The 26,375-nt window shown below is 33.3% G+C and overlaps 1 protein-coding gene across 1 annotated transcript in view; it reads left to right on the top strand.

Annotated features, from left to right (window-relative positions):
• Positions 1-26,375, top strand: part of SEMA3A (sema domain, immunoglobulin domain (Ig), short basic domain, secreted, (semaphorin) 3A) — a 209,492-nt gene that overhangs the window by 112,842 nt on the left and 70,275 nt on the right. Inside the window, exons 5-6 of the mRNA XM_008568811.1 lie at positions 10,445-10,538; positions 18,814-18,933. Coding sequence (XP_008567033.1) covers positions 10,445-10,538; positions 18,814-18,933 — 214 coding nt within the window. The remainder of the gene's footprint in view (positions 1-10,444; positions 10,539-18,813; positions 18,934-26,375) is intronic.

A 26,375-nucleotide genomic window follows, 5' to 3' on the forward strand; every position in this document is an offset into this window, starting at 1 on the left:
ACAATTTAGTGTAAGAAGACACTGAGGCTTCATGAAATCCAAGATCACAAGTAATAAGTAACTATATTTTGAATGCAGAAGACTTAAAATGTACATGTGGAAAGATAAGTCAATTGCTCCACTATTTTACTTTCTGTGGACCATTGATTTGCTCTTTCACTGAGCTTACTTTGCCAAGTCTCACTGGGGCAAAACACTGTAAATTGTTCATGTTCTGGGACTTTTCATTCTAGCCAAGATAGAATGTTCCCTTTCATTGTTATGTATCTTGGGAGTTGACAGGCATTCATAGCTGAATAATTATACCATGACAGGCATGTGATATCTGCGTAAACTCAAAGGAAGCTCCTCTTAAAAACATAATCTGCACGAAGTATGAGCATATATGCTTTCTGTTTTCCTTTTTTTATACCATTAATTTTAATGATGACAAAAAGCAGATGAGTTATGGCTCCAATATTTGTTTGGAGAATGCAGATAAATTCAGGTCCCTTAAATTTAAGAGGAAAAATCCTATTTAATCCAGCTATAAGGACTGTTGCATGTACATATTGTTACTAGGAGAGGAATGAACAATATGATACTAACTTTTTGCAAACTGGGAAACAAAATGACCATATATTTCCTGCAAATAAAGTTGGAAATATGTTAATTCCTTCTAATTGTCTTCAATATATTAGTAGTTTACTATGAGGATTATATTAAATACCCTGTAATCTGTCATGGTCAATTTGGTAAAGATTAATTCAGGTCTAACATATCCACGAACTACAGGAATTACAGTTATATTAAGAGATATTACATACAACCACACTTTATGTATTATGTGTATTTATCAAGTAATGTGGTTGTGGTTGAGCAAATCAAGTACAAAAAATAATCAGGTTTTTATAGTCCCTCCATTTACTACTGGTTCTGGAGACAGGCTATCTGGCTTTCTACATACTAGCTGTGTAACATTAGGAAAGTTACTTTTCTCTGTCTCTTTGTTTCTTCATCTACAGAACTAGGATAATCACGCTATGTATTTCAAGGAGTATTGTGAGGATAAAAAAGTAAATATCTGCAAAACACTTAGGAGAGTGTGCTTGGCTAATAGTTGCTTAACAGATATTAGCTATTATTATTATAGAAAATGAGGTATCCACAAGCTATCATAGTAAAGATGCCCCATTAATAATGTATTAGTGATAATTAAAATTAGAACTAAGTGAATTGTTATATGGTTTACGTATGAGTATGCTTCCTTATATTCTTCAGTTCTCAAAGCAATTCTGTGGGGTATTTTCATTTCATAGATAAGAATATTGACACTCGAAGAGATTTAAAACTTTTTCTAGAACATATAATCAATAATTGAAACAATGGGGCATAGAATCTAGGTTTCATAATCCATAAACAAATATATTTTTACTACTCTACCTTAAAGGTCAAATAACAGGAACATTCTGGGTCACAGAAAAGCCATATAATGTCTGGAGATAAATTTCAGAGGTAAGATTTGTGCTACACTAAAGCAATGCTTGAATAGACACAATAGAAATTGAAGTTAATGAAGGCAGAGGCAAACAGCTCCTAATTAGGTTCAATCTGTAGATGAACTTTCTGGGAATGTTGTCTGCCCTGATAATAAATATTATCCTTCTTTCTATTTTGGATCCGAATAGGGATTCTCCAGAAACAAAAACTGTATCCCACAAAAAAAAATTCTGCATAGACTAAAAATTGACCAAATATCCATGCTTATTAAACTGAATTATATTTTTATTTATACAAATGGAATATTTTTATCATTTAATTTAATAGATAAAATACTTTTTTGTCAAAACAACTATCATATAGTTGACTTTGTAGCTGTATTTTCTTTCTTTTTTTTTTGTCCTTTTTTTTTGAGACCGGCCGCCACCGGCCATCCCTATATAGTATCTGAACCCACGGCGGGAGCGCTGCTGCACTCCCAGCGCTGCACTCTCCCGAGTGCGCCACGGGCTCGGCCCTGTAGCTGTATTTTCTGAAGAAAGTTTCCTCTCCAGGGTGTATATTTAAAAAAATATATAGTACAATTATCAATATAGTAACTGTAATTATAATTATTGATTCACAATATTTTAGCTTCAACAACTGAATTTTAGATTTAAAGCCAAATATTGTAATTATTGTACATCTAAAACTCCTCAAAACTGTTAATTAATATAAAAAGGAAGTTATTGTTAGTATACTCAGACCTAAAAATCCTTATAGGTATTTTTTTTCCTTAAACTTATCTTTCACCAAGGTTCTTTTTTTAATTAATAACAATCATTTACTTACAGCAACTTTTTGTTTGTTTCATTGTAGGAAAAGATAAAATTCTAATGTGATTTAGCTATAAGTCATAGTTAAAAGGCAGAGCTAATACAGTGTAATCAGGGCAGAAAATTATACTTGCTTTATTCACATAGCATTACATTTTAAATTTCTCAGCACTTAGTGACAGAGACCAGGGTTACATTTCTTTTATATCTTCCTGCAATGTATATTGTTAAATAACTATTTCTGACAGACTAATTCTTATGAAGCTTATTATTAGTAATTGCTCTTATATTCTTTTGAAGAGCCAAGGACTCTTAATAGCTTTCAACTTTGAAATAACTGTAGAAAATAAGGCAGTTTCAAATGGGCCAGGAAACCAAGTTTGAATGACCTGATTAGCAGAAGGATGGAGGCTGAAGTTCAATAGCTGAATTTATAAAAATAGGTGAATTTCAAATAATAATATGTAGAGAATGTAAAGAAAAATGGTTTTCAAAAATCTGGATAGCAATCCCTATATTTATGTACAAAGAAGGGGACAACAGAAAAAACAAATGTAGAAGTTTAGAGAGATATGAGCTCATAATCATACCATGTTAAATTTGGAAAGATCTTTGCAGAGTAGCTAATGTGAAAGTCTATAAATCCTTTAGATTGTAAAATATATGCATACTTTTCTTCAGTTTTCTTGAGGGAAGAATCCACCGCTTTGCTGGAACATCAAAGAGGATTCTGACACAACAGAGGTTAAGAAATGGGAGCTCCAAAGAAGCTAAGTGACTTGACTAAGTCACAACCTACAACATATGAAATTCCTTTAAACTTCCATAATGTACAAGACCTAATTCTTCTCTCCCCAGGCTATGGCAATAGTTCTTTAACTGACAACAGGCTCCTATGTCTCTAAATGGTCGCACATATCATTGTCAGATTCACCATAATATTACACCTCTTTCATGTTATTGTTTTTCAAATAAAATTATTACCATGTCACTGACACCTTCTGAATACAGACCAAATTGCTTATTCTGGCACAGAAAACTTTCGACAGTTTGACCCCCACATTTGCTTTTCAGCTTTATCTCCTAATATATGTATATATTCTTCATTGCCAAACTCAATTTTGTGTTATTCCTTAAATATGAATTATATTTATTTTCTTTGAGAATTTTGCTGGTGCTATTTCCTCTAGATAGAATAATCTGCCTCTCTGCTTTCCCCTGCCCTCTCTGAATGAGCTTCTCTGACCCCCTGCACCCACACCCGATGCACACACACATGCACACTCCCAACAAACTCATTTCCACCAAAATATATCTTTCAAGGACTAACTCAAGAACAGCCTTTCTTCGAATGCTGAAACAGAAAAACAGAAAATTACTTCTCCCCATTTTGAATTCCTGTAATTTCCAGTTTCTACTTTTTTCAGGTTACATCTTATGTAACATTTGTGGTAGACCAAGTTTTTCATACAAATTTTTTTGTACATGTTGAAAACATGTACAAGGAAACAAGTTTGTTATCAAATTCTAACTTCATCACTAATTACCTTTTTTTTTAGTATTATATGTAAAATGTCTCAGTTTTCTCATCTGTAAAACAGGTATAATAATAGTGGGATTATTGTGAAGATTAAGTGAAATAACACATTAAGTGTTAAGACATTGCTAGCACTTAGTATGTATTTGCCGTTAAATGAAAATAGCTACAAAATACTTTACAATCCTTGTAATAGTGTATGCAATGCATTATATGATTTTGTTGTAATTCCTGGTATATTCCTTGAAATTAACAACTAGAACTTTCACCTTCATATTTCAAATATAAATCTTATATAGTAATATGTATTTACTGCATCAATTAATATTCATATCAGTGTTTCAGAAAGTTATATAAATCAGTAAAGTATCTAAAATAAATATAAAGATGAAAATAACAATAAGAAATTATGTATTTTCCTAAACAGAAAATTACATTTGACAAACCCAAGCAGCTTCTCCAGTTTACTGTTACACTTGCCTAGATCCCAGAGCTGACTGGAGTAATTTCCATTAAGTAAAAATGGTCAGGTAAACAGCCTTAATGACATGATGAGATACGCAGGAGAGATATTACATTGATCGGAAAGATTTTTAAGGTTTGCAAAGAAATAATCTTATAATTTTACCCCTCAGTGAAGTTGGCTGGTTTCAAAGGACTAATATTTATTGACAAGCTTATCGTGAATGAAAGTAAAGGGTTACAAGGCCCAATGGCAAAGAGGTACAAGGATATAAAGATAAAAGGATTTGTAGGTTGAACAGTTTATTGTTAGGTTTTATTTTTTATTTTTATTTTATTTTATTTCTATTTTTTTTTTGTCTTTTTCCGTGTCTGGCAACGGATCGCAACCCTCAGTGTCGCCCCCGTACCGGACCGGGACCGGCAACGGGATCGCAACCCTCGGTGTTGCCCCCGCGCCTCGCTCAGCCAGTGAGCGGGAACCGGTCTGTATGTGGGATCCGAACCCTCGGCGGGAGCGCCTCTGTACTTCCCAAGCGGCGCACTAGCGCAGTGCGCCACCGGGCCGGCCCCCTTATTTTTTATTTTTTATAGCAAGAGTATTCTCATATTTGAATTGTATAAGTATCAATAATATATTAATTGTAACACATATACTACTAAAAATTTAGAGTATCATATTTTCCAAGACTTACTTTAAAACTAGGTTTGATATTTGAATCTTGCAGGCTAGTGTCTACTACACCACTGAGTTCATATCTGTGTCATAGCCTTAAATTATTATCTCCAAGGAGCCCGAGATATGTTCTTGCTTTTCTTTGGATGTAGTTTTTCCATAGTCTCTTTCACTCAGTCACTCATTTATTCACTCAATCATTCATTCCTTTATTGAGCTTTAACACAGTGCAAAGCTTTATCTTTGTATGTGAAAGAAATATAGTAAGATTTGTCCCTCACCTCTAAAGAATTGAATAGGAAAAAGGAATATATACATCATTTAATAACAAGTTTAAAAGTTAAAAACAAAAAGACAGAAGGAAGTTATGAATAGATTTCTATGCAGATTCCAGGGAGAAAACACTTTTCTCTGCTAGGGAAAATCAATGAATATTTAATGTATTGTGAATCATGGCCTAAGCTTTAAATAATAGGTAAAATTTGTACCTGCATAGACTACAGAAAACTAATTTTAATTGAAAAAGAATGACATACAAGAAAACAAAGGGTGTACATTTGTTCATCTGTACTGCTATTAAATATCACTTCGCATAATGCCTGACTTAATTCTTTTTTAATTAAACTGATGTTTTAATATGATCTCTTCTCGTAGATCTCATGAGCTTATTCTACTGTGATTGTGGTCTCATGTCAAGAGTTCTCTCTCTGGGGGTCCTCTGTCTGCTGACTCTCTACTCTGTACTGCTACGGTCATAGAATTAAAGATTCAAACCCAGGCTGTCCAATAGAACTTTCGTGACAATGGAAATGTTGTATATTTGCTTCTATCCAGTATTGTAGCTACAAGCCATACCATATGAGACTACTGACCACTTGAAATGTGATTAACGCAACCGAGGAATGCAATTTTTCCTTTTTAATTAATTTAAGTTAAATAACCACATGTGTCGTCTCATGGCTATAGTATTTCACAGTGCAGATCTAGAGTCAACTTTTTAGAAAAAGTAAATTCCGGATAAATTTGATCCATAAAAGGATCTCCTTTGGTCAAAGTGCAAAGGAGTATGCCACAATATTTCCTGTGAGATCTTATTACAACCTTTCTTTGCTGAAGCCAGTAGTTTTACCCTGTATAGTCATTGCCTATATACTATTGTTAATTAGGACACGCACAAAGGAAAACTAATAAATTATATCTGCAGGAATTTCTGGAGACCTCTCCTAGGAAGTGAGTTTTGAATTTAATCTTAAAGAAAGGTCATCCTGGGGTTGGGGGCTGAGGGTGGGAGAGGGAGGAAGGAAGGGGTTTCAGGCAGAGATGAGAAAAGCGTGGTATCACCAGGGAATACTCAGTAATTCAGTATAAATGGCATACAAGGTGTCTTTTGTAAGGAGCAAGAAGAGAGAAAGAGCAATTAAAAATATAGTAAGCTACATTCTTTAAATGCTGCTGAAGTATCAGTTTTCACGTACTTTTATGTAATTTCCTACCCCAAATATTCATCCTATCACTAATATGTAGGGTTTCTTTTATTTTCCTTTTTTACAAACATCATTTATGGTGTAATCATTAAATAAAACAACTAAAATTACAACTTTTTTTTACCTAAATTTATTACTTGGACAAGACTGAGATTTAGGAAATTTATTGTCATGATGTCAGCAATGGTTTATAATTTATAAGACTTTGGATTAGACATTAGCACAGTTATTATTTCCTTTAATGCCTTACCTCACCACAGTCTAATAACATTCAGGAAATCCAAAAGACAAAGGGGAAAGTATGATCTTGAAAGCTAAAAACAGTTGTTGAAAACTGATGCAATCGTGTAATAAAATATGGCACAATAACTTATATGATATGTTCATAGTATCTGCTAAAGCAATTAGAATCCGTGCAGCTAGATTTCTGTTCATGTATTACTAAAAATGAAAACTGTTTCAACTCAAGTAAGACATATAAGTTATACAGTTTGTGTACATTGGTCTTAGGGTTTTCAGTCTTATTACTTGCATATGTGATCTATTTTACACTCTTCCAAAATAGGAAAACATTGGTTAGCAAACGGATTTCAAAAAGCATTCCAAGTAGAGCCAGACGGTGATCTACTTGATATATTACATATGACAATATAGGATGTTAATATACAGCTATATTAACACAATGTTCTTTTACAATAGGTCAATATCTTAACACATGTAAAAGGTCTTCCTTAATAGATAACAGAAATAGCAATATTGGTGTCTCTTTATATCAATGACATTAAGTTTATCAATCACATTAAAAAGCACCCTCTTTTTTAATTGACAATTTTTGTACAGCTTCTATTTAATGATGTTGTAACTTTTAGAGATTCCCAATAAAATATTTTAATAGGTTGGTAGTTATGTTCATTTTTTTAAAAAAATCACATATTAAGAAAAAATAATTCATATTAAATGACATTTTTTTTCAGGAAAGATTTTCAACTAGATTCTCATTTACCTACACAAAAGAACAATTCTCAGTACATTGTAGGAAGCCAAAAATTTACATGTATTGTTAACACCTGTCGTAATTTTCACTGATGAAAAAATTTGGTCAGAGATTTCCACTGTGGCACGAGAGATTTCAATCAATATAGGACAGAAGGTTTATGTAACCACTATAAACAGTGGGAAAGGGAAATTAATTAATGCTTTTTGAGGGGATGCTAATTATGTTTTATATATACCATTGCAATAAATCTTCACATCAACTACGAGATTTTTTTTTATCCTCCTATTACAGATAAGGAATTTTAGTTTCATAACAGTGTCAAGACTTGCCTGAGGCTCAGAGCTAATAAAATGCAGAGCCAGGTATAACATCCAGTTCTGTGTCATTTAAACATCCCTGTGCCCCATAACTACAATTAATGGGTATGAATTTTATATTGCAAACATTTGTGTACAAGAAATGTCATTTTACTTCCCTATGCAGAAATCAAATTACATTTATTCCAGACCACCATCTCACTAGGTTGGAAAGGAAATTCAATTAGCTTTGTCCCCTGTAGAATTATATAAGAATATAAAAGACTTACAGTATAGAGACCCAGAAATTTGGGTAAGAGTTTCATTTAAAGGAAAGATATTGTGCTGTGTAGCAGAAAAAGAGATGATTGACTTAGTATTTATGTATGAAGTCAAACAAAAAGGAGGAGAGGAAAGGAATAGCAGCTTTGAACATGTTACCCAACATCATGATGAAGGAAACAGTCTCATCTTCTCTCGAACCATAACTTACACGCTTCTGAACCTCTCTTCCTAAGAAGTCCAATCCTTTACCTTGTAAATCAAATGCTACATGAAACTGGAAGTACTTCTCCACCTTGGCATTGTCTGAATAACTTGGACACATGATCCCAGACATCAAGTGTCATATGTTGAGAGGACACCTCCTCTATCTTTGTCAGTATTGTAAAATGTCTTATGAGTACGAGAAATAATAGTATTTATAATCATATCTTCCACTACTCCATCACTTTTCCCTGCTGCTTCCTCTAACCTGTAATAAATAACCACTTATGTAAATTTTAATAGTATTTTCTATGATTTGTGGAAGTAGAGTGTAGATGTTTCATTATATTTCCTTCTCACTGGTTACTAATTTTTAATCCAAATATGTATACATCTAAATATTTCTTAAATGATTCTTCTATGTTTTTTGTTAGCCTAAGTCAATAAGTTTCATATTATAATTTTAACATGGAAGTGCCTATGATAAATTTGTATTTGTGAACAAGTTTGGAGTTTGGTGATTCATGCAAGTGTCTTTAAGTAATGTGTCTTTCACATTATTTAGAAAAGTTGTCCACAATGGTAATAACTGTTAAAATTTTATATTATTTTGTTATAGTGGTAATACAAGCATTATTAATAGAATAAAAAAATAAATTGCACTTTTTTTTTTACTTTGCACTGTTTTTTTAAAAATGCTTATATAATTTTTTTAATCCCCACAATAAATGTGTCAGCTAAAATATCCTTATCTGCATTGACTTTTGGGAACCGGAGGCTTAGAGACATGAAATGAAGACCAAAGAACCAGAGCTGATTATTTGCCCAGCTGGTCCTTTTGCCTGTCTCACCACTACTACTAAGCACAGTTCTGTGAAAGCCCATAAACTATTGCACAGTGTAAATTTTAGAACTAAGCTGAAGAACTGTCTTTGCTAGGGGACAGCTAATTACCAAATGCAGAATCCATGCAAGGAAAGGATAGCATTGATAATTTTCACTCACAGTAATAAAATTGGAGAACATTTTTGGTTTGCTTCCTTTTTCACTTTCCCCTCTATTTCAAATGAGTTTTAAGAGTCATAACTTGAAACCCTGCCATTAGTTCCATCAGAAATATTAAATATTAAATATAGTGATCCTTATTGACCATAAAATGTACACCATTTACTGTCCTAAGAAGATAGAAAATACTTTTATGTGAATAGTAGAGAAATTGCCAAAAAAGCTATTTTATTTCAGTCTACGAACAAGTTAATGGGCTACTGGAAAAAGCATACATATTTTGACCTAATTAAGTCCCAGGGCACCTGGTTCTGAAAAGAGTGCTCAGAAATGTCCCCAAATCTATTCCACTGTCACCTATAGGTTGCAGTAGCTAGACACATTTTGACAACAGGGTCTCAGTCATGAATTAGTTACTTTCTTATTAAGGCTTTTGTTCTTTAGTTTTCCTGCACATATTCTGCCTCAGAATGTGTGCATATTTTTATGTGCAGTCAAAAGTTTATTCTTTTGTTTCTGGGTACTTGGGCCCCTGTGATAAAAATGTGCTTGTTGTTCTAATAGCACCACTTCCAGGCACAGTACCCCTAACATACAGTTTAGGCTTCCTCTCTCAGAGGCAGATAAGGATAGTTTCAGGTACCTTACCTGTTACTGATGTATCTCAAAAACACTTAAGAAGCACATAAACACCAAAGTTGTACAAAGGACAGAGCAGGGGAAATGACTGCTATCACTATTTATCATTTCCTTCTGGAAAGTACATAGAGAAAAGTAAGGTAGTGTAATTTATTCTAGACAGCTAATGTAGTGAATTGCTATCTTTCTTTTCTATAAAGGAAGAAAATGAGTCATTACGTTTAAATTTAAAATTCTTCAAGAGCCATTAGGCTAGATTTTAGCATGTCTATGTGATAAAATGATCACTCTATTGTTATCCTGACACATCCTGTTCTTTAGAGTTCATTTATACATTATTACTTGCAACATGCTAACTGCTGCTAAAGATTGTCAAGCTAAGTAGATATTTGGCTAGTAAAAGCTACGTCTCCATCCACTTAATAATTTTTGCATCTCTAAAGTTTAGGTGGATGTAAGTACTCCTTGCTGTTGGACATGGTTGCTCTACCTCTCTGATTAAGTGACATGCAGAAAATATTTATTTTTATAAATAATGACGCTCCCTCTTTTTTTAAAAAATCTATAGGACAACATTTTTAAGCTGGAGGACTCGCATTTTGAAAATGGCCGTGGGAAGAGCCCATATGACCCGAAACTGCTGACAGCATCTCTTTTAATAGGTGAGTAGTAAACAATCAAATAGTGAAATTTCTATAAATAATAACCAGATTCTTTTTTATCTACCTAGATTTTTCATTATTAATCATACATGATTTTAGGAGAACATTAGTTGTGATATGTTCAAACATTTTGAAAATGAAGAGAAAACTAAGTGCTGTTTTGGTTATTGCACTATCTAGCCGGATTATTTTTAATCCAAATGGTTTAACAATATCTATAAGATGGCCCGCTCAACCACTACAAATCCCCATTTGAAGTTCAAATGTTTATTTTGTAACAAAATATTTTTGGTTTTCATTTCATGAAAAGATGCTTAGATAAGGAATTTTGACAAGTTATAAAGAATGCAATTCATTCTATCCTGGTAATTGTAGTACGAGATAACTCACTGTCTCAACATTTAGACAACCTCATCAGTACAGTCAGCCTGAATGGTGGGGCAACTGGCAAAGACCCTATTGGGTTATGTTGCATTGATTCATACTTATGTCTTAGATATACTGTCCTCGGGAATGCATTCCACATTCACTTTTGTGACTTTAGGTCTTTTTAAAACTCTAGCAAAACATTTTATGTGATTTTCACTATCCTTTTCTCTAACCATCTTCTTTTCTAGTTTTCTTCTTTCCTTTTTTCCTTCAGCATTGCAGATGGGTGAGAAATGCTTAGTTATATTTTAAAAGGATAGAAATAGAAAGAAAGAAGTAAGTAGAAGTGGAAGATAACTTTAGTATGTATTGAAAGATAAAGAAATTTTTTTCACAACATTTTAACCATTTGCAAACTGGGGTAAAATAAACACACAAAAAATGTTTAGTCATGAAATGATTTTTTTTTTTTTTTTTTTTTTGCATTTGGGCATACCAACAACCTAAAACACAAAAGATTCTGGATCATGATTCTGTTCCTGAATATATTTTTCTGTATAATCATGTGGAAATGTTTTTGTTTTCTTTCTTATAAAATATAAAATAATAATACTGAAAATTATCAAATGTAAAATTTCCAATTGAATTTTGAATGATAAATCTAAAATTTTAAAAAATTAAATTTAGGGGATTATCTGATGTGTCATTAGTTTATAAAGTTTTTCATCTTCTTCTTTTTACAAAAAAACTTTTCCCATAATCAAGACAATTAAATTCAGGTCATATTGACTACTGCATTAAACCCAAAGATGTAGTTTTCCAGTATTCTCTAGGGTTTACTTTATCACTGTTTTTCACTGAGCCCTGTTCTATTAAGAATAAAACCATTGTAACATGAATTATCTGCTCTATTGCTTTTCAAATGTCGACAATTTTAGCCATTTGATCCACTGAGGCAGCACTTTAACAAAAGTTTAATACTTAAAGGAATGCAGCAAATTTAGCACACATAATTTTCCTCTTCACAGAGGGCCTGCTGATTACATGTGGATGACTTCCTCAAGAGTACATGCTGAAATTTCAAAGTTGTCTTAAACAAAGAGGAGGAGTCATACCTTGTTCAAACTTGCAGCATATACTTCTTTAAATTGCACACTGAAAAAGAGAATAAATATTTCCCAAAAAGCAGAATATAAAAGTTTGCCTAAAGCAGCTTTAATTTGTGGTAAGTTTCTCAGTAGGGATTTGCTTGATTGTTTATTTTAATATTCCATTGAGAAAGGATGATGACAAGTAGGTATTACATAGTCCGTATGGTATGCAACCACACAACATCCACAAAGAATATGAAACTCCGCAGTTTGGGTTTTATATTAGAATTTCTTTGAAAAAGCTACATAGGTTTATGAAAACGAAAAGAGAATGATGGAAGTTCAGCAAGTCAAGGAAAGAATGTGTGGCTAGAAAAGAATAGGCATATACAACCTTTAAACAGAAGTTCTGACCTTAGCTATCCAATACAGTAAAAATTTACTAACTTTAGAGGCATATAGTGCTTATTGACAAGGCCAAATAAATTAATTTTTTAATCAGTTGAATAGCAAGTTATGGAAAAAGAAATAGGCCATACTAGACCTGATAAACTTCTTCAGAATACCCACAACACCATTTTAATCCAAAAGCTCCCTTTACTGAGGTTATTTGCCTAACTGAGGTTATTTGCTTTCTTTATAAGTATGCTATAAATCTTTCCTCTTGCATTACATTTAATTCCCCGTGCTGGGTTTTTCTTGGCATTTTCTCTTATCCCTCTTTAAAAAGAACGCTCACTAGTATTATGAAGTCTTTTGACAAAACCACTTTCTATAGCACTTCCCAAACTCTTACCTACAAAGCTAACAGCTGTCTCTGATATAGACAGGTTGTACTTTGTATATCATAAAATAGCCATTGGCAAATCCTATCTTACCAAAAGATTTTGGATACATTCTCCTCATTTCAGTACATAAGATAGAAATTTTAACATGGGTCCAGACTGCTTCCTTTACCAATACTGAGAAAACAAATTCCAGGTTTGGTTTAAACCATCTGTAAACTGGCTAGATAGATCTTGGCTGCAGATATTTTTTATACCACCAATCTCAGTAGGAAGCAAATTCAACCAGTAGTGATTTTTTTTTTTTTTTGAACCAGTAAGGAGATTGTAACCCTCGGCTTGGTGTCTCCCGCACCATGCCCAGCCAGTGAGCGCATCGGCCATCCCCGTATAGGATCCGAACCGTGGCTTCGGCGCTCCCAGTACCGCACTCTCCCGAGTGAGCCACGGGTCCAGCCCAACCAGTAGTGAATTTTAAAACCAGATGACAGCTTAAAAAATTTAGTTTCTGAAACTATCAAGTTTTACTATACCTCTTTCCAAAATGCTGTAGATTTTTAAGCTGATGACTGTGGAAAATATGGATTCTCTCCTGAGAAGTGCATGGCTACTGAGTTAAGTCCCCAGGTTCTATAACATGCTCTGACTTTAAAATCACCTTAGTTAAGTTAATTTTTCTAATCTCTTGTAAGGACAATCATTTTGTCAATATAAAATTGCACCAGTATTTATTTTTTAAATATTTCTTATTTCATCCACCTGCAAATATTGTTATGACTTTGATTGAAATGTCTTTTTAAAAGATAGCAGTTGCTCCCTTGCTAAGAATAAATGCCAGGTGTCAACACAGCACAATAATAAAACTCAGTATTTTCCACACTAATTAAATACCATCTCGCATTTTCATGATGTGAAAGGAATAGTCAACTTGAGAACAATTTTATTTCCTCTTTGAAATCTTTTCAAAGTAATGTAGCACTAATAATTTAGAAATACCCCATCACTAAGAGATATCATTTAGATCTATTTCAAAAGTCTGGGGACTTTTAGCTAAGGTTTATATCCTCAAGCTGGAATTCTACCTTGCTTCAGGAAAGAGCACAATTTGACATTAGAAAGTGCTCTCACATGATATTAGAGCAAGCAAGATACTCCCTAAACTGATTAAATATAGTTAAGAAAATTATTTGAACCTCTCTGAGCCTCAACTTCCTTGTATATAAAATGGTATGGAAATGCCTATTCCACCAATTTTTCATGAAAATGAGATAAGATAATGTAATAGTGTACTACTATTTCCAGTTCTTGCGTATTTCTGAAATATATGTGAAATACAAACAAACAACAAAATGATAGCACTGGTTGACTGTAGTCAGGCTGGGAGGCAGATTTGGGACCTTATACATTTTATATTTTAAAATTTGTACTACGTGCTCATGAAAGGATCCTTCAGAAAGTTCACGAAAAAATGGAATTAAAAGATAATAGAAATCTTTCCAGGAATTTTTGAGGTACCCTTGAATTAACTGCTCAAAAAATGTTAGTTTTAAAAGAACAGCATAAGTAACAAAGCCAGCATATTGCTTTCATTGATATAGGGAAGGTGCTCCATAAACACAAAAATGTAAAATTACTTCCACATCCTTCCACTCCCAGGAAGTGGATTTCATCCTTGTGTTGTGTGTGTGTGTGTGTGTGTGTGTGTGTGTGTGTGTGTGTGTGAGAGAGAGAGAGAGAGAGAGAGAGAGAGAGAGAGAGAGAGAGATTTATTTTCTTTCCTTCTGTTTCTAATTACTCTGTTACTCTGTGAATGGAATTTACTCAAGGTGTTAACAACATAATGGCTTGGTCTTTAGGTCTGTTTGATTTTTGCTCACATGCCTATCACACTTTTCACCTGTGCTAGTAATGCTGTAATTTTATCAGGAAATGCTTTTTCACCTTCTGTTTCTCCTCACCACACCCTTCTTAGGAATTGTAATCCAATACATTAACTGATCTGAGCCACATTTTTACTTCATTTTGAGCTGTGAACAGAAAGTTCAGAGTACACATAAATGTTGGTTTTTAATGCATGCTTCTCAGGTAACTCAGCCTTGGTGGAAATGCAGTTCACAAAATCGTTTTTGTTCATCTCAGTAAAGTATGCTTTCCTTAGAGACAGTTAAGAAAGCTTACAGTTAAGAAAGAATGATGGTATACTCAAATAGCAACTTTCCTGTTTGACCATTCCTAGATGGTTAGTTGCATCTGTAAGCACTAATTTATCTTAATTCAATATGTTACTTTTAAGACATCATACTGCCCATGTGGTGTTTTCACAGACTTAAAGATCCTTTTGGACAGAGTATCCATAAACAGTTTTTTTTTATTATTTTTTTATTTTTATATATGTTCATTGAGCATATTACTCTACCATCAATTAAATAAAAGTAGACAAATGTCATGTTTCTTTCACTAGTGGCTTATATGTGAAAAGCCCAAAAGTGTGTATCTCAAACATAATGCCATTTGAATCATTGTGGAATAACATTCACCTAATATACTACTTCAGATTTTCAAGAAGAGTTACATTTAGGGTCTGAAAATTGTCAAATTATCACTATGCTTAAAAATCAATATATAAATTGACAACTTCATAAGTGACCTAGAAATGGCAAAAGAAGTTTGGCAAGTAGGATTTTTTACTAAACATATCTGTTCTCCAGAACTTAGCCCACTGAGATATAGAAAATTTCTAATAGTCAGATATCTTTAGATCATTTAAGATAGCCACAGAATACATGGTGAGAATGTTCAAGTGTATTTAAATGGCATATACTCTGGGTTGATGTTATATTTCTGCTTCATGAGAAATAAGCAAGAGTAGGATATTCAACAACCTAAATTTTGGGGCAAAAGCAACAAAGATGTCATACCTTATCTGGAGCAATCATCCCTAATAAGAATCCCTATAGAAATCTCAGCAGGAAATCTGATCTAAGGCCTGATGCAGAAAAACAGTTACTGACATTGAGCATGGACAATATGAGAAAGTGCCCTTCATGGCCACCTGAGCATGTGCTGCCTTCCCACTCAAGAAAATCACCCTGACCCTTGCCAAAAATAATATTCAGGTGGAGGTTATTTCCTATGGCTGGAGGCAATTGGTGCCTAAACTGCAACCTTCCTTTGATTTATAAGTCAATTGTTTAATTTGATTCTTCTTAGTAATAAATTGAGTCAAGAGCCCTCCCAGTGAGTAGCTCTTCTACTTTTTCTGAATGACCTTCCTGTTACGAAAAAAGAAAGAAAATTATTCTTGCTGCCTTTACCTTCATTTGTGTTGATTTTTGTCTTCCTCATGTGAGAGTGAATAAAAAAGAAAATATGAAACAACCAAACTAATGAATTAGTGAAATAAACATCCTTCTCTATTTAAGTAACAGTTTTTTTCTGGTTGTTGCTGTTTTTGTTATTTCAACTCCGTCCTGAATGGACTATATGTAATAACAGTCATAATTATGGATTTTATTCACCCTGAAACAAGCTAAGTGACAAAAAGAATGATTAATCAATGGCATTTGTTTTTACTCTTCCATTTCTGATTAAAACTCCTGTTGGCCTATCTGACTATGCTGATATTAAATTGTTAGTATTTTATTTTTTGTGTCTTCTATTTTCACTTTTCCTGATTTTCATCATCCAACATGTGGTTCAGAGGCAATTAGTTTCAACTAATCATTTAATGCTTTTGATTTTTCAAGGTAACGAGGACACAAAGCATCCTCCCACAGTTGTTCTGACATGAAAATATTTGGAATTAGCATGACCATTTTAGGCTGCTTTCACAACACATTTTTACTAACACCCTCTTAATCACATAGACCAAGAAAAATCTATCACCTGATGTTTAAAAATACATGATATCTACTTATCAATTCTTTGTAAACAGATACAATATTACCTTCAATAAAAATGATACAGTAATTGAATATAGGTTAATATTAAGAAGACAATAGGCATTTAAATGTTTCAAAGCCTTTGAAATTTATAAATAGCTTATTCATAGTATTTTTGTGCTTTTAGAAAAGGGTATTTCTTTACCTGTGGTCAGGTGAAATATTATTACATCATATTTTAGTGAGAGTAAGTCAGATAAGTCAAATTTGCAGTTGATATTTAATTAAGTGAAGAGAATACAGGTGCTTTTCAATTCCCAAAATACCATACTGTGACAATTTAGGATGGCCTATGAGTACTATTTATTTAATATTCAGTATTGTCCAACAACTATTTTTACTTACCTTAAGTAACAACAATCTAAAATAAATGATCATTTTTTTAATTGTTTTCAAAATAAAATATCTATCTTTGTATATGGGTCATGACTTGCTGTTGCTCAGTTATTAATTAATTAATTTATTTTTCTGTGTAGCCATTCTCCGCTGTTCTGTAGGGTCTGCAGAATCATGTCCATTCAAACACATCAGAGAGGTGCAGATTCTACCGAAGGAATTCCTTTGGGTTGGACCACTGAGAAAGTCTTTCTTGCATGGCCAAGTCATTATTTGCCACTGAGAATTTAAGATGTAAACAAAGAATATTATATAAAGAATCAGATTAATAAGATTTTCCCCAAAGCATTTATACCTGCAGATTCATAGACAGTTTTCCATTTACCTCATATAAAAGTACTGGGAAATGATAGTGTTACACAAGTGTTTAAGTTTTAATTTATCTGTGCCCTCTTTATTTTCTGATTATTTTTCAAATCAAGGAATGCAAAAATATTGACATATTCAAATAATCAACAAGAAAATATTGAGGTTTGCTGTTTTTATCATGGATTATTTGAAGAAAATTTTTATCACTTTTGTTATTTTGTTTCACCAATCATTCATTTAAGCAAGGAGGCGATTATGTATTTTCTGGAAGAAATAATATGAGACTCAGTCTGTTTCAAGGAAAGAAAATATAATTTTTACAGACTTCAATTTATTGAAGGCTGGTATGGTTTAGTGTAAAAAGCTTGGGATTAAACAGGCCTGGGTTTGAACCTTCACCTTGACTTTCCTGTTCATTAGCTAAGGAACCTTGGGTTTCTTGAACTGTAAAGTAGGGATAACATTATTTATGTCATGAGGTTGTTGACAGAACTAAATGAGATAATTTGAAAGTGTCAAGCCAGTGCCTGACTGCCTGACAAACATAGAGTGGTATTCAGAAAATATTAACTCCTCTTTCTTTTTTCTCCTATTTTTTACCTTCTGGTTATGATTCTTCCAATATAAATCTCTGACCTAGAGTTAACTCAATTTAAGTAGTAATGAGTCTAAAAGCAACAGGATATTGAACTGCAGTGATTATATCCTAGGTTTGTCAAAATTTCCTCTTCTTCAAACACATTTCTATTATATCTAAGGCCATGTGGTGGACTGATTTTTGGACTGTATGATAGCTTATAACAAGTTAGAACACTTCTCCCATTAGATGTATTAAAAAATAAGAAGCAAGAAAAAAATTGGCTAAGAAAATATCAGTCCTTCTTAAATTAGACAGAAATCTCATTAATTCAGATCCCATTGAAAAAAGAAGTATATAAAAGATTTAATTGCAATTTAAATAGAAGCTATAAGCAAGATTATGATGGCATTTTACCCTCCTAACTATGGATATTAAAACCATAGTAGCTTTATACATATAAAAGTAAATGATGTAATATAGTTTGCATTTTGTAAGTTTGTCACTGGTCATAGTGGAAAAGAATAAAATTTCACGTTTTACCAATGTTTACTGATCAGATTTTATTCAAATTCTCTAAATTAGTACTAAAATGAGTAGTCAGATAATCAGTAAATCATCATTTGATAAAATACTTCTTTAGTGAGGACATAGAATGAAATAAAAGTAGCTTTGTATAATTATGTGAGTATTTCTGTTTTCAGTGTGCTCATAATATAGAACTTGTATTTTTTGTTTGTTTGTTTTCTTTTCCCTGCCTTAATTGAATTAACACTGTGTATGTGGTTTTATTTTGTCACAACACAGATGGAGAACTATACTCTGGAACTGCAGCTGATTTTATGGGGCGAGACTTTGCCATCTTCCGAACCCTTGGGCACCACCACCCGATCAGGACAGAGCAGCATGATTCCAGGTGGCTCAACGGTAGGTGGAGCTGGCAAGAAGTGAGGCAGGTAACATGTGTAAATGTATGAAGGCTTTGGGGAGCTTTCCTTTTATAGACCATACAATACGACTTGAGATCTGGTACCCTGTTAAGCTAATGGTGGTGACTTCATGACTGTGGGTGTGAGAAAGTTGGGCAAAAAGAGAGATTAAAAATTCAGGAAAATATTTGTTTTGTGCCATAATTGAAGCTTCTCAGTAGTTAACTATGGAAAGAAAGAGATCTGGGCTGGAACTGCGGAAGGGAGGCAGTGGAAACAGATAAGACAACTTACCAATCCTGTCTTACAAGGACACCACAATAATCTCACAGTGTAGTATTTTTTTTCCTCCACATCTCTCATTATTGCCTTGAGGTCATCATCATATAGGTCAATGAACATCACAAAAAATTGCAGTGCTAATAACATTACATTGATAGTGTTTCCAAAATTTCAACGAGGTTTTATATCATTATTTTATTGATTCACAATTAATCTTCCTAAAACCGCCCTTCCATTTAAAGTTGAGGAAATTAAGGCCAATATTTTATCATTGGAATAATACTACCCAGTAGTAAAAGTTTGGGGTCAAGAACTCAGTTTCCTGAACTTCAGGCATTGGCTTGACTACTTGATCAAGTAGATACTTTATTGTTATTATTACTCTCTCTCTCTTTTCTTTTTAGTATATAAATAATTCCAGTGTAGCAGAAATTGTACAAAATTTATATGCCTAAAATAAATACATAATATTTTACTCAGATTGTTAACCAAATAATTATTATATATTCTTCTATCTAGAGTTTGATTTTTTTCATTATCCATTTACACATTCATAAAAGATTGTTAATAATGGCCCATATTATATTATCACTTTTTTGTTATTACTTAACTATCTATATTTATATCTACCTTCAGAATTATAAAATAAACCTGCCCAATCACTATTCTTACTTCCACGAACTTTTTCTTGGTTTCATACGCTTCATTAATAGGAATGAAGCTTATGGTGTACAGTTCTCCCACGTTTTCAATAAGATGCTCGATTATCTCACTCTTTGAATTTCTGCCATACTTGTTTTTCTGTGCTTACTTCTGGGAACCCCAAAACCTAAATTACCACTTCTATCCTTCATTGGTGTGTTAAAGAAAAATTGCAAGTCTACCTGTAGACCTCACTGAAACTTGAGGAGACCATGAGTAGTGTGTGACCACCTTTGTTCTGATCTATCCTATACTTCAAATTGATTATTTAAAACGTAAAACATACCTCAGCATGTCCTGCATTGTGTAACAGCATTTCCAATCATCTTGGTATATTTCATGTTCTGTTAGTGACAAAGGCACACCTACTTCCTTGTTGGGCCCTTCTGCCTTCGCTCTCTATTGCATTGATGTGCTTTCATAAATTTACCCAATTTACATTTCTTTTGCTGTCTTTATCTTTTTTTCACCACTAATTTCTTCCCTGACCTGCAATATTGCTCAATGATCTCATGCAAAACCTTCTTAATCGTGGCAGGCCAGGAAGTTTTTACATGTCTGAGTTCACAGCCTGGCTGTGACTTGTGTCCTCAACATTTACACCAACTTTAGCCACTTTCAACCTGACTTTCTCACAACCGTTGATTCCCATGAAACTCTCTCTCCAAAGGTCGCTCATAACTTCCTATAGTTTTGAATCAACATTCATATAGAGAACCCCTGCGGTATTTGTCATTCTCTTTAAAACAGTCACTTCTCTTAGCTTCCCTTATTTCTTGCTCTCTCAAGTTTCCTCAAAATGTGGCATCATTTACCCATTGCTGTTTTAAATGTCGATGATGCCTAAGATCATTCACGATTGAATACGAATCCTGTGATTCAATCTCGAGGGAGATTGGACATATTGCCAAGTCCCCCTCCCCCTGCTAGGAGTAAAGAAGGCATAGCAGTGCCTGGGTGACCATCTGAGAAATTGGAAGCCTCACCAAGGATTAAAAAAAGAAAAAAGATGCTAGGGTAAAGAGACATGTATGAGAAAAATTCCAAAAGCCCGAAGGACAATTTTAGAATAACCACTGTCAATTATTAAACCTAGGATGTATATGGAGGCAAAATTAGTAGAAAAACTCTCTTTTAACCTTACTCTCTGTTCTGTTATGATAATGAAATATCAGAGGGATATTGTGTGGGAGGGAAAATGCTTGTTTTTTATTCAAAGGAGACTTTGATCTACTAAGAACTCTAAAGGGCATATAGGTTTTCACTGTCCATGGGACACAAAAATCTCATTAGAAGATGGAATAACATAAAGGAGAGTACAGTATCCATTTCATTTTTATGGCCTTGGAGGGAAAAAGTCATCAAGTTAAAGCTGCTTTTATGCAGCACACTCACATGCTGACAGCTGAATCTGAAGAATTTACACTGTGGGAAAACCAGTCATTGTCCACAGCTCTGTACTTCATCTCTGAAACTGTGCAGTTCATTTGAGAATTCAGTTATCAGTCTCTCAGCACTAAACGTGAGAATGGATTTTTCCAAATTAACACAAAGGTTACATGTGACAGGGTGCAGAAACCAGAACTGCTGCAAGATGGAGGATGCAGACATGTTTGAGATAGAACCGGGGGACTGTGAATCACAAGCCTCCTGAAATTAAATACCATTACAGAATAAATTGGAAACATAATGTTTATGCACTCATGCATAAAATAAATGAGTTTTGCAACATCTGCGTAGACTACACAATCATCTGTGTTGACAGAAGTAATACATTTCCTTGCAAGGTATCTTTTCCAGGGGTCTTCAGGGCTATTAAAAATAATTTTGGCCTAGGACTTACTTTACTTTTCTCAAATCAATTCAATTCTTTTGGAAGAATCAGTTTCCCTACTTTAGATGGCATTTAAAATTTGTTCCTACTAAAGAAAAACAAGGAAACAGAACTGTTGTCTAGAACTGGATCTTGAAATATCTTTATTTAAAAAAATGGAGTTTTCCTACTTTCATATTACTCACTGAATTTACGTTTTTATAGTTGTGCCAACAAATGTTTAAATTCAGTTTTAACAGAAAAGTGAAATGAATTACATTTTTAAATGAAGAAACTTAAGAGAAATGGAAATTATTGTGTTTTTTACATATTAATATATAACGACTTTAAAAAAAAGACTCCTCATTTCCACTAAACCCAAATTTAAGATGGTTAGAGGTTAGAACAAACTTTTGATTTCAGAAAATGCGCTGGTATGGGATTGACATGATATGCCAAAATTCACTGTCTTTTTCTTTCTTGTGCTACACAGATTTTCTCAATATTACATGATTTTAAACTTCAGTTCAATTTTAGCTTATTAATAATGTAGGAAATTAAGTAAAATCATTCTTTGTATATTCATAGTAAGAAAACAAATAAGTTTACACTGCTGTTATAGTAATGACTTCTTAACATTTAGTATGAAAATACTAGCACCTAGTTATTGCACGTATTAACCATTTAATAGGGCAAATTGATGGCTAGTTCACATTTATTTTTCTATTTGATGAAGATTATTTTCCAATATTGTTCATAACTTGGCCTAATATTGGATATTGTATGATTTGGAGTAAAGACTAGTTTTTAGAATTATACAAAGTTTCACCTTGACTTTGACCATTTCATTTAGTGGAAGGATAATACTACTTACCTCCCATAGTTGTGAAAAAAAATGACCACATATTAATGTATTAAAAGCACTGAGCAAGTGCTTGGCATTTAGAAAGCACTTAATAAATGTCAATTATCTCTGTATCCTTTATCCCACTTCCACTGGGTGGAGCATGCTTAGGAAACTTTGTCAGGCTCACTCTGTGAGTGATTATATTTGAGTCAGGGTGAAAGGCCAGGCAGAGTCGGGTTTAATATGTGAAACCACATGGATCCTTGAGAGAGCCAAGGCCTGGCAAACACAAACAGACCTAATTACAATGCCCGGAGTGTGAGGCCTTCCCACTCATTTCAGGAAGACCTGTTTTCTTTTAGTGGAATTTCCTAAAAGGATCGTGCCTATAGATAGACCAACCCACTTGTTTTTTCTGTAATTGAAATGGTATGTATGTCATCATTCCACTTCCTCTTGCTCGTAACATTCATGCCAAGAAGGCCTGCCCTTATTGGAATCAGCATAGCTTCCTCTGTGGTCATGTACTAGGATGTTTCAAGTTCTCTTAAGATTCAAATTTCTCCACAAGATGTGTTTGAGAAAAATAAAACCAAGAAATATGACTGCAAATAAACTATGAGGGCATAAATTAATATTACATGGTACCGGATATCCAATCTCAAATCACTTTGGATACACTGTTTTACTCCTACCAACTTCGGAGGTGCAAACTACATCAGAGTATCCAATTGCGTTCTTCTCTAATAAGTAAAATGAATGATCTAGTTTTGCATAATTTGAGACTTCTTAATGATGCCATTTTGGATTATTTCTCTAGCTTAAGTAAGTTAGTAACATTTTGCTGACCTTTGCAGAAAAAGCCCTCTGTAAGCCTTACTTTATGGTTATATGAGCAGATGAGAATTATAGAAGCTGAGTGATGATTCAGTTAAAACAACAGCAGCAGCTACAAAGGTCCTCTTAGTTTTTGTAGCCTATGAAAGAAGGAGCCAGGGTGCAGTATTTTTTAACTTTCTAATTATATCTTCTATGTGTTACCACTGTATTTATTAGCTAACGATTCCAACATATCAATGTATAGATAGAGTCAAATAAATAAATATTTATGGCTATTTTTCCTGAAAATTATGCTGAAACTTGAATACATAAAACTTTAAAATAAGTAGTCATACCTATATCTAAATACAACCTAGTAGCTATCTGTTTTTTCTCATGAATCTATCTCACACCAAATACAAGTGTAATTTTTTTGAAAAATAAAAATACATCATGATATTATTCTACTTTCTGTTATAATAAATTTAATATTTTTTTTTCCCTAAAGAGCTGAAAGGTACTAAATTCAAACATTACTTGCTCTCCTTTTCCAAGGACCTGCTATCTCTGTTCCTTTTTGCCTAAGAAACAAAATGACTTTTAAACAGTTTTGTTTGAAATTATTAATGAAAAAAAATGAATAGAGTAAAGGCTATAGAGTAAAAATTAACTCATTAGTGGCAATATGCTTGGAAACTGTTATTACTTTTTTCAGTCTCTAAGAGAATGTACCTGAATAAAATTGTTAGGATATGCTATTTTAATATTTTTAACGATGGGCTAAAAGGTATAACTCTGAAATGTGGCATATTAGTTACAAGTTTTGAATTTCTTGTATAGGGATTAACAGTTGAATAGTGAGAATAGAAAAATAACATTTAAGTATATTATTACGTTTACTCAAGGTAATCCTACTTTTTAAATAGAAGTCGATTAAAACTTGTAAAAATGAGACATTATCTTGGAAAATGCTTTATATTAAAGCCAGCTCCCTTTTTCCTCTTGTTTTTTTACGTTTTTCTCTCTCTTGTCTCACAATCAGTTTAATGAATACAGAGCCTGTCTATACCAATTTCCTCTTCTACAGTCACTACATTCAGAGCTCGGTGGGCCTCAATAGGGATTTACTGCTGACTGGGTAATCTGGGTTCCTATGTGCATTGACATCAAGCAGGAGATTTACCCAGAGAAGTGGATGCTGTGACAATGCGTGTAACCATGGTGTGACTGGCCTCCCTGACATGGCTCTCAAAAGCTTTCCCTCTGTGAAAACAGAAGCCTGTTTGCAAATTAATTAGTTTCTGGCCGGCAGCTTGATTGTTGACCCAGAGTTTGTAGAGTGGAAAAACAATCAGATTAGTGTGCTCAGGGTAAAAGACCAGTATGCACTTGCGTGTGGCTTGCTCAACTATTGAAGCTCTGAATGGAGTGAAACAAATTCTATTCTGAGAAGCCTAGGCAGAGGTTAAGTGTGATGAGCCTAGAGCTCCCCAGCAGCAGGGGCTAGGGAATTAAAGGATCTTAGCCAGATAAAGCTGAATGAAAGGGAAGCAATGCCATTGAATTGTAATGGCATGGATAGTTTTGACCAAAAAAAAAAAAAAAAAAAAAAAAAAAGCCACTTGTTACATTCTAATCTCTCTGAGTGGAAGCAATAGGTTTATAATATTATTAAATAAGCAATGTAAGCTTTCAGAGTGTAAGATATTAATACAATGTCACAAAAGGTAATATGATAATATATAAAAGAAGAAAGTTACAAAGTAACCTGTCTTTCCATGTCAATAAAATGTTTGTATATTTACCCCACTGTTATATAATCTTCAGATGTCTTTTAAAATTAATCCTGAATCAAAGAGAAATATTTACTCATGAGAATATATGTTCTGCTTTTATTTTTACAATTATCAAATTAGATATTTATGCCTAGAAATGATGTTTGCAAGCTTAAGGTCAAAGAATTCTTGATGCAGCGTTTGATGATTAAAATTTGTTTTAATCAAAAAGTTATTGATTATGCTTAATTTTGTAAGATTACCTAATAGTTAGCCATATATACTTTTTCTTTTTAGATACAACTGGTAGATGTCTCTCTCAATACAACACTGATGGCTATCATAGTACATTTCCACTCCCAAATCATTTATGTCTCTCAATTTACAAGCAAATTGAATCCAGATTTCACTGCCTGTCAAGTCCTTTACCATCTAATCCTGAATGACCTCTCAAATATGAAACACTACCATACTCAAATCTAATGGAGTCAGTGGTCTTAAGATAGTCTATCTGTTTCCTTTAACCTTACCATTCTCCTGATGGATTTTTACCATTCCCACCTTTAAACCTTGAGAGCACATAGATGCATGTTTGTATTTATCACAGTACCTACCACCCTGCTCATACTCTAGGATATATGAAATAATAAACTCTTCACTCAATGAATCTGCTGCACAGGCCCTGGAGTTAAATTGCCTCAGTGAGTATCCCAGGTCCTCATCTATTTACTCATGTGACTTTGAGAGTAATTTACTTTATTTATGTTCACTACCCATTTATCATTGTAAAAAAGGGTTAATACTAATACCTTATACTGTTTTCCTGAGATGCATGAAACAGTCCATGCAGGGTAAACAGAACAGTACCTCACGATATGGTCAACGTTCATGAACTGCATTTGCTGCCGCTGCTGTCCTTTGTATACTGCCCCCCAGATACAGCACCGAATGCACATTGGGTAAATGAATACAACAAACAGTATGAAGTTTTCACTTGCTGTTCTCAAGCTATTTTGCTTTGTTTTGTTTAATTGATATTATTATATCACTATCATTATATGGGGCACTTAGTACATCAAAAATATATAAAATATTTAGCTTTAGTATTAAAATAATTACCATAATAATTTTTATGACATTGTTTAACAAAATTAGCAGATGAAACAATGAATTGATAAACAATAACAAAGGCTAAATTTCAG

The sequence above is a fragment of the Galeopterus variegatus genome, unplaced genomic scaffold, assembly GCF_000696425.1.
Source record: "Galeopterus variegatus unplaced genomic scaffold, G_variegatus-3.0.2 Scaffold0, whole genome shotgun sequence".
In the NCBI taxonomy this organism is placed as follows: Eukaryota; Metazoa; Chordata; class Mammalia; order Dermoptera; family Cynocephalidae; genus Galeopterus; species Galeopterus variegatus.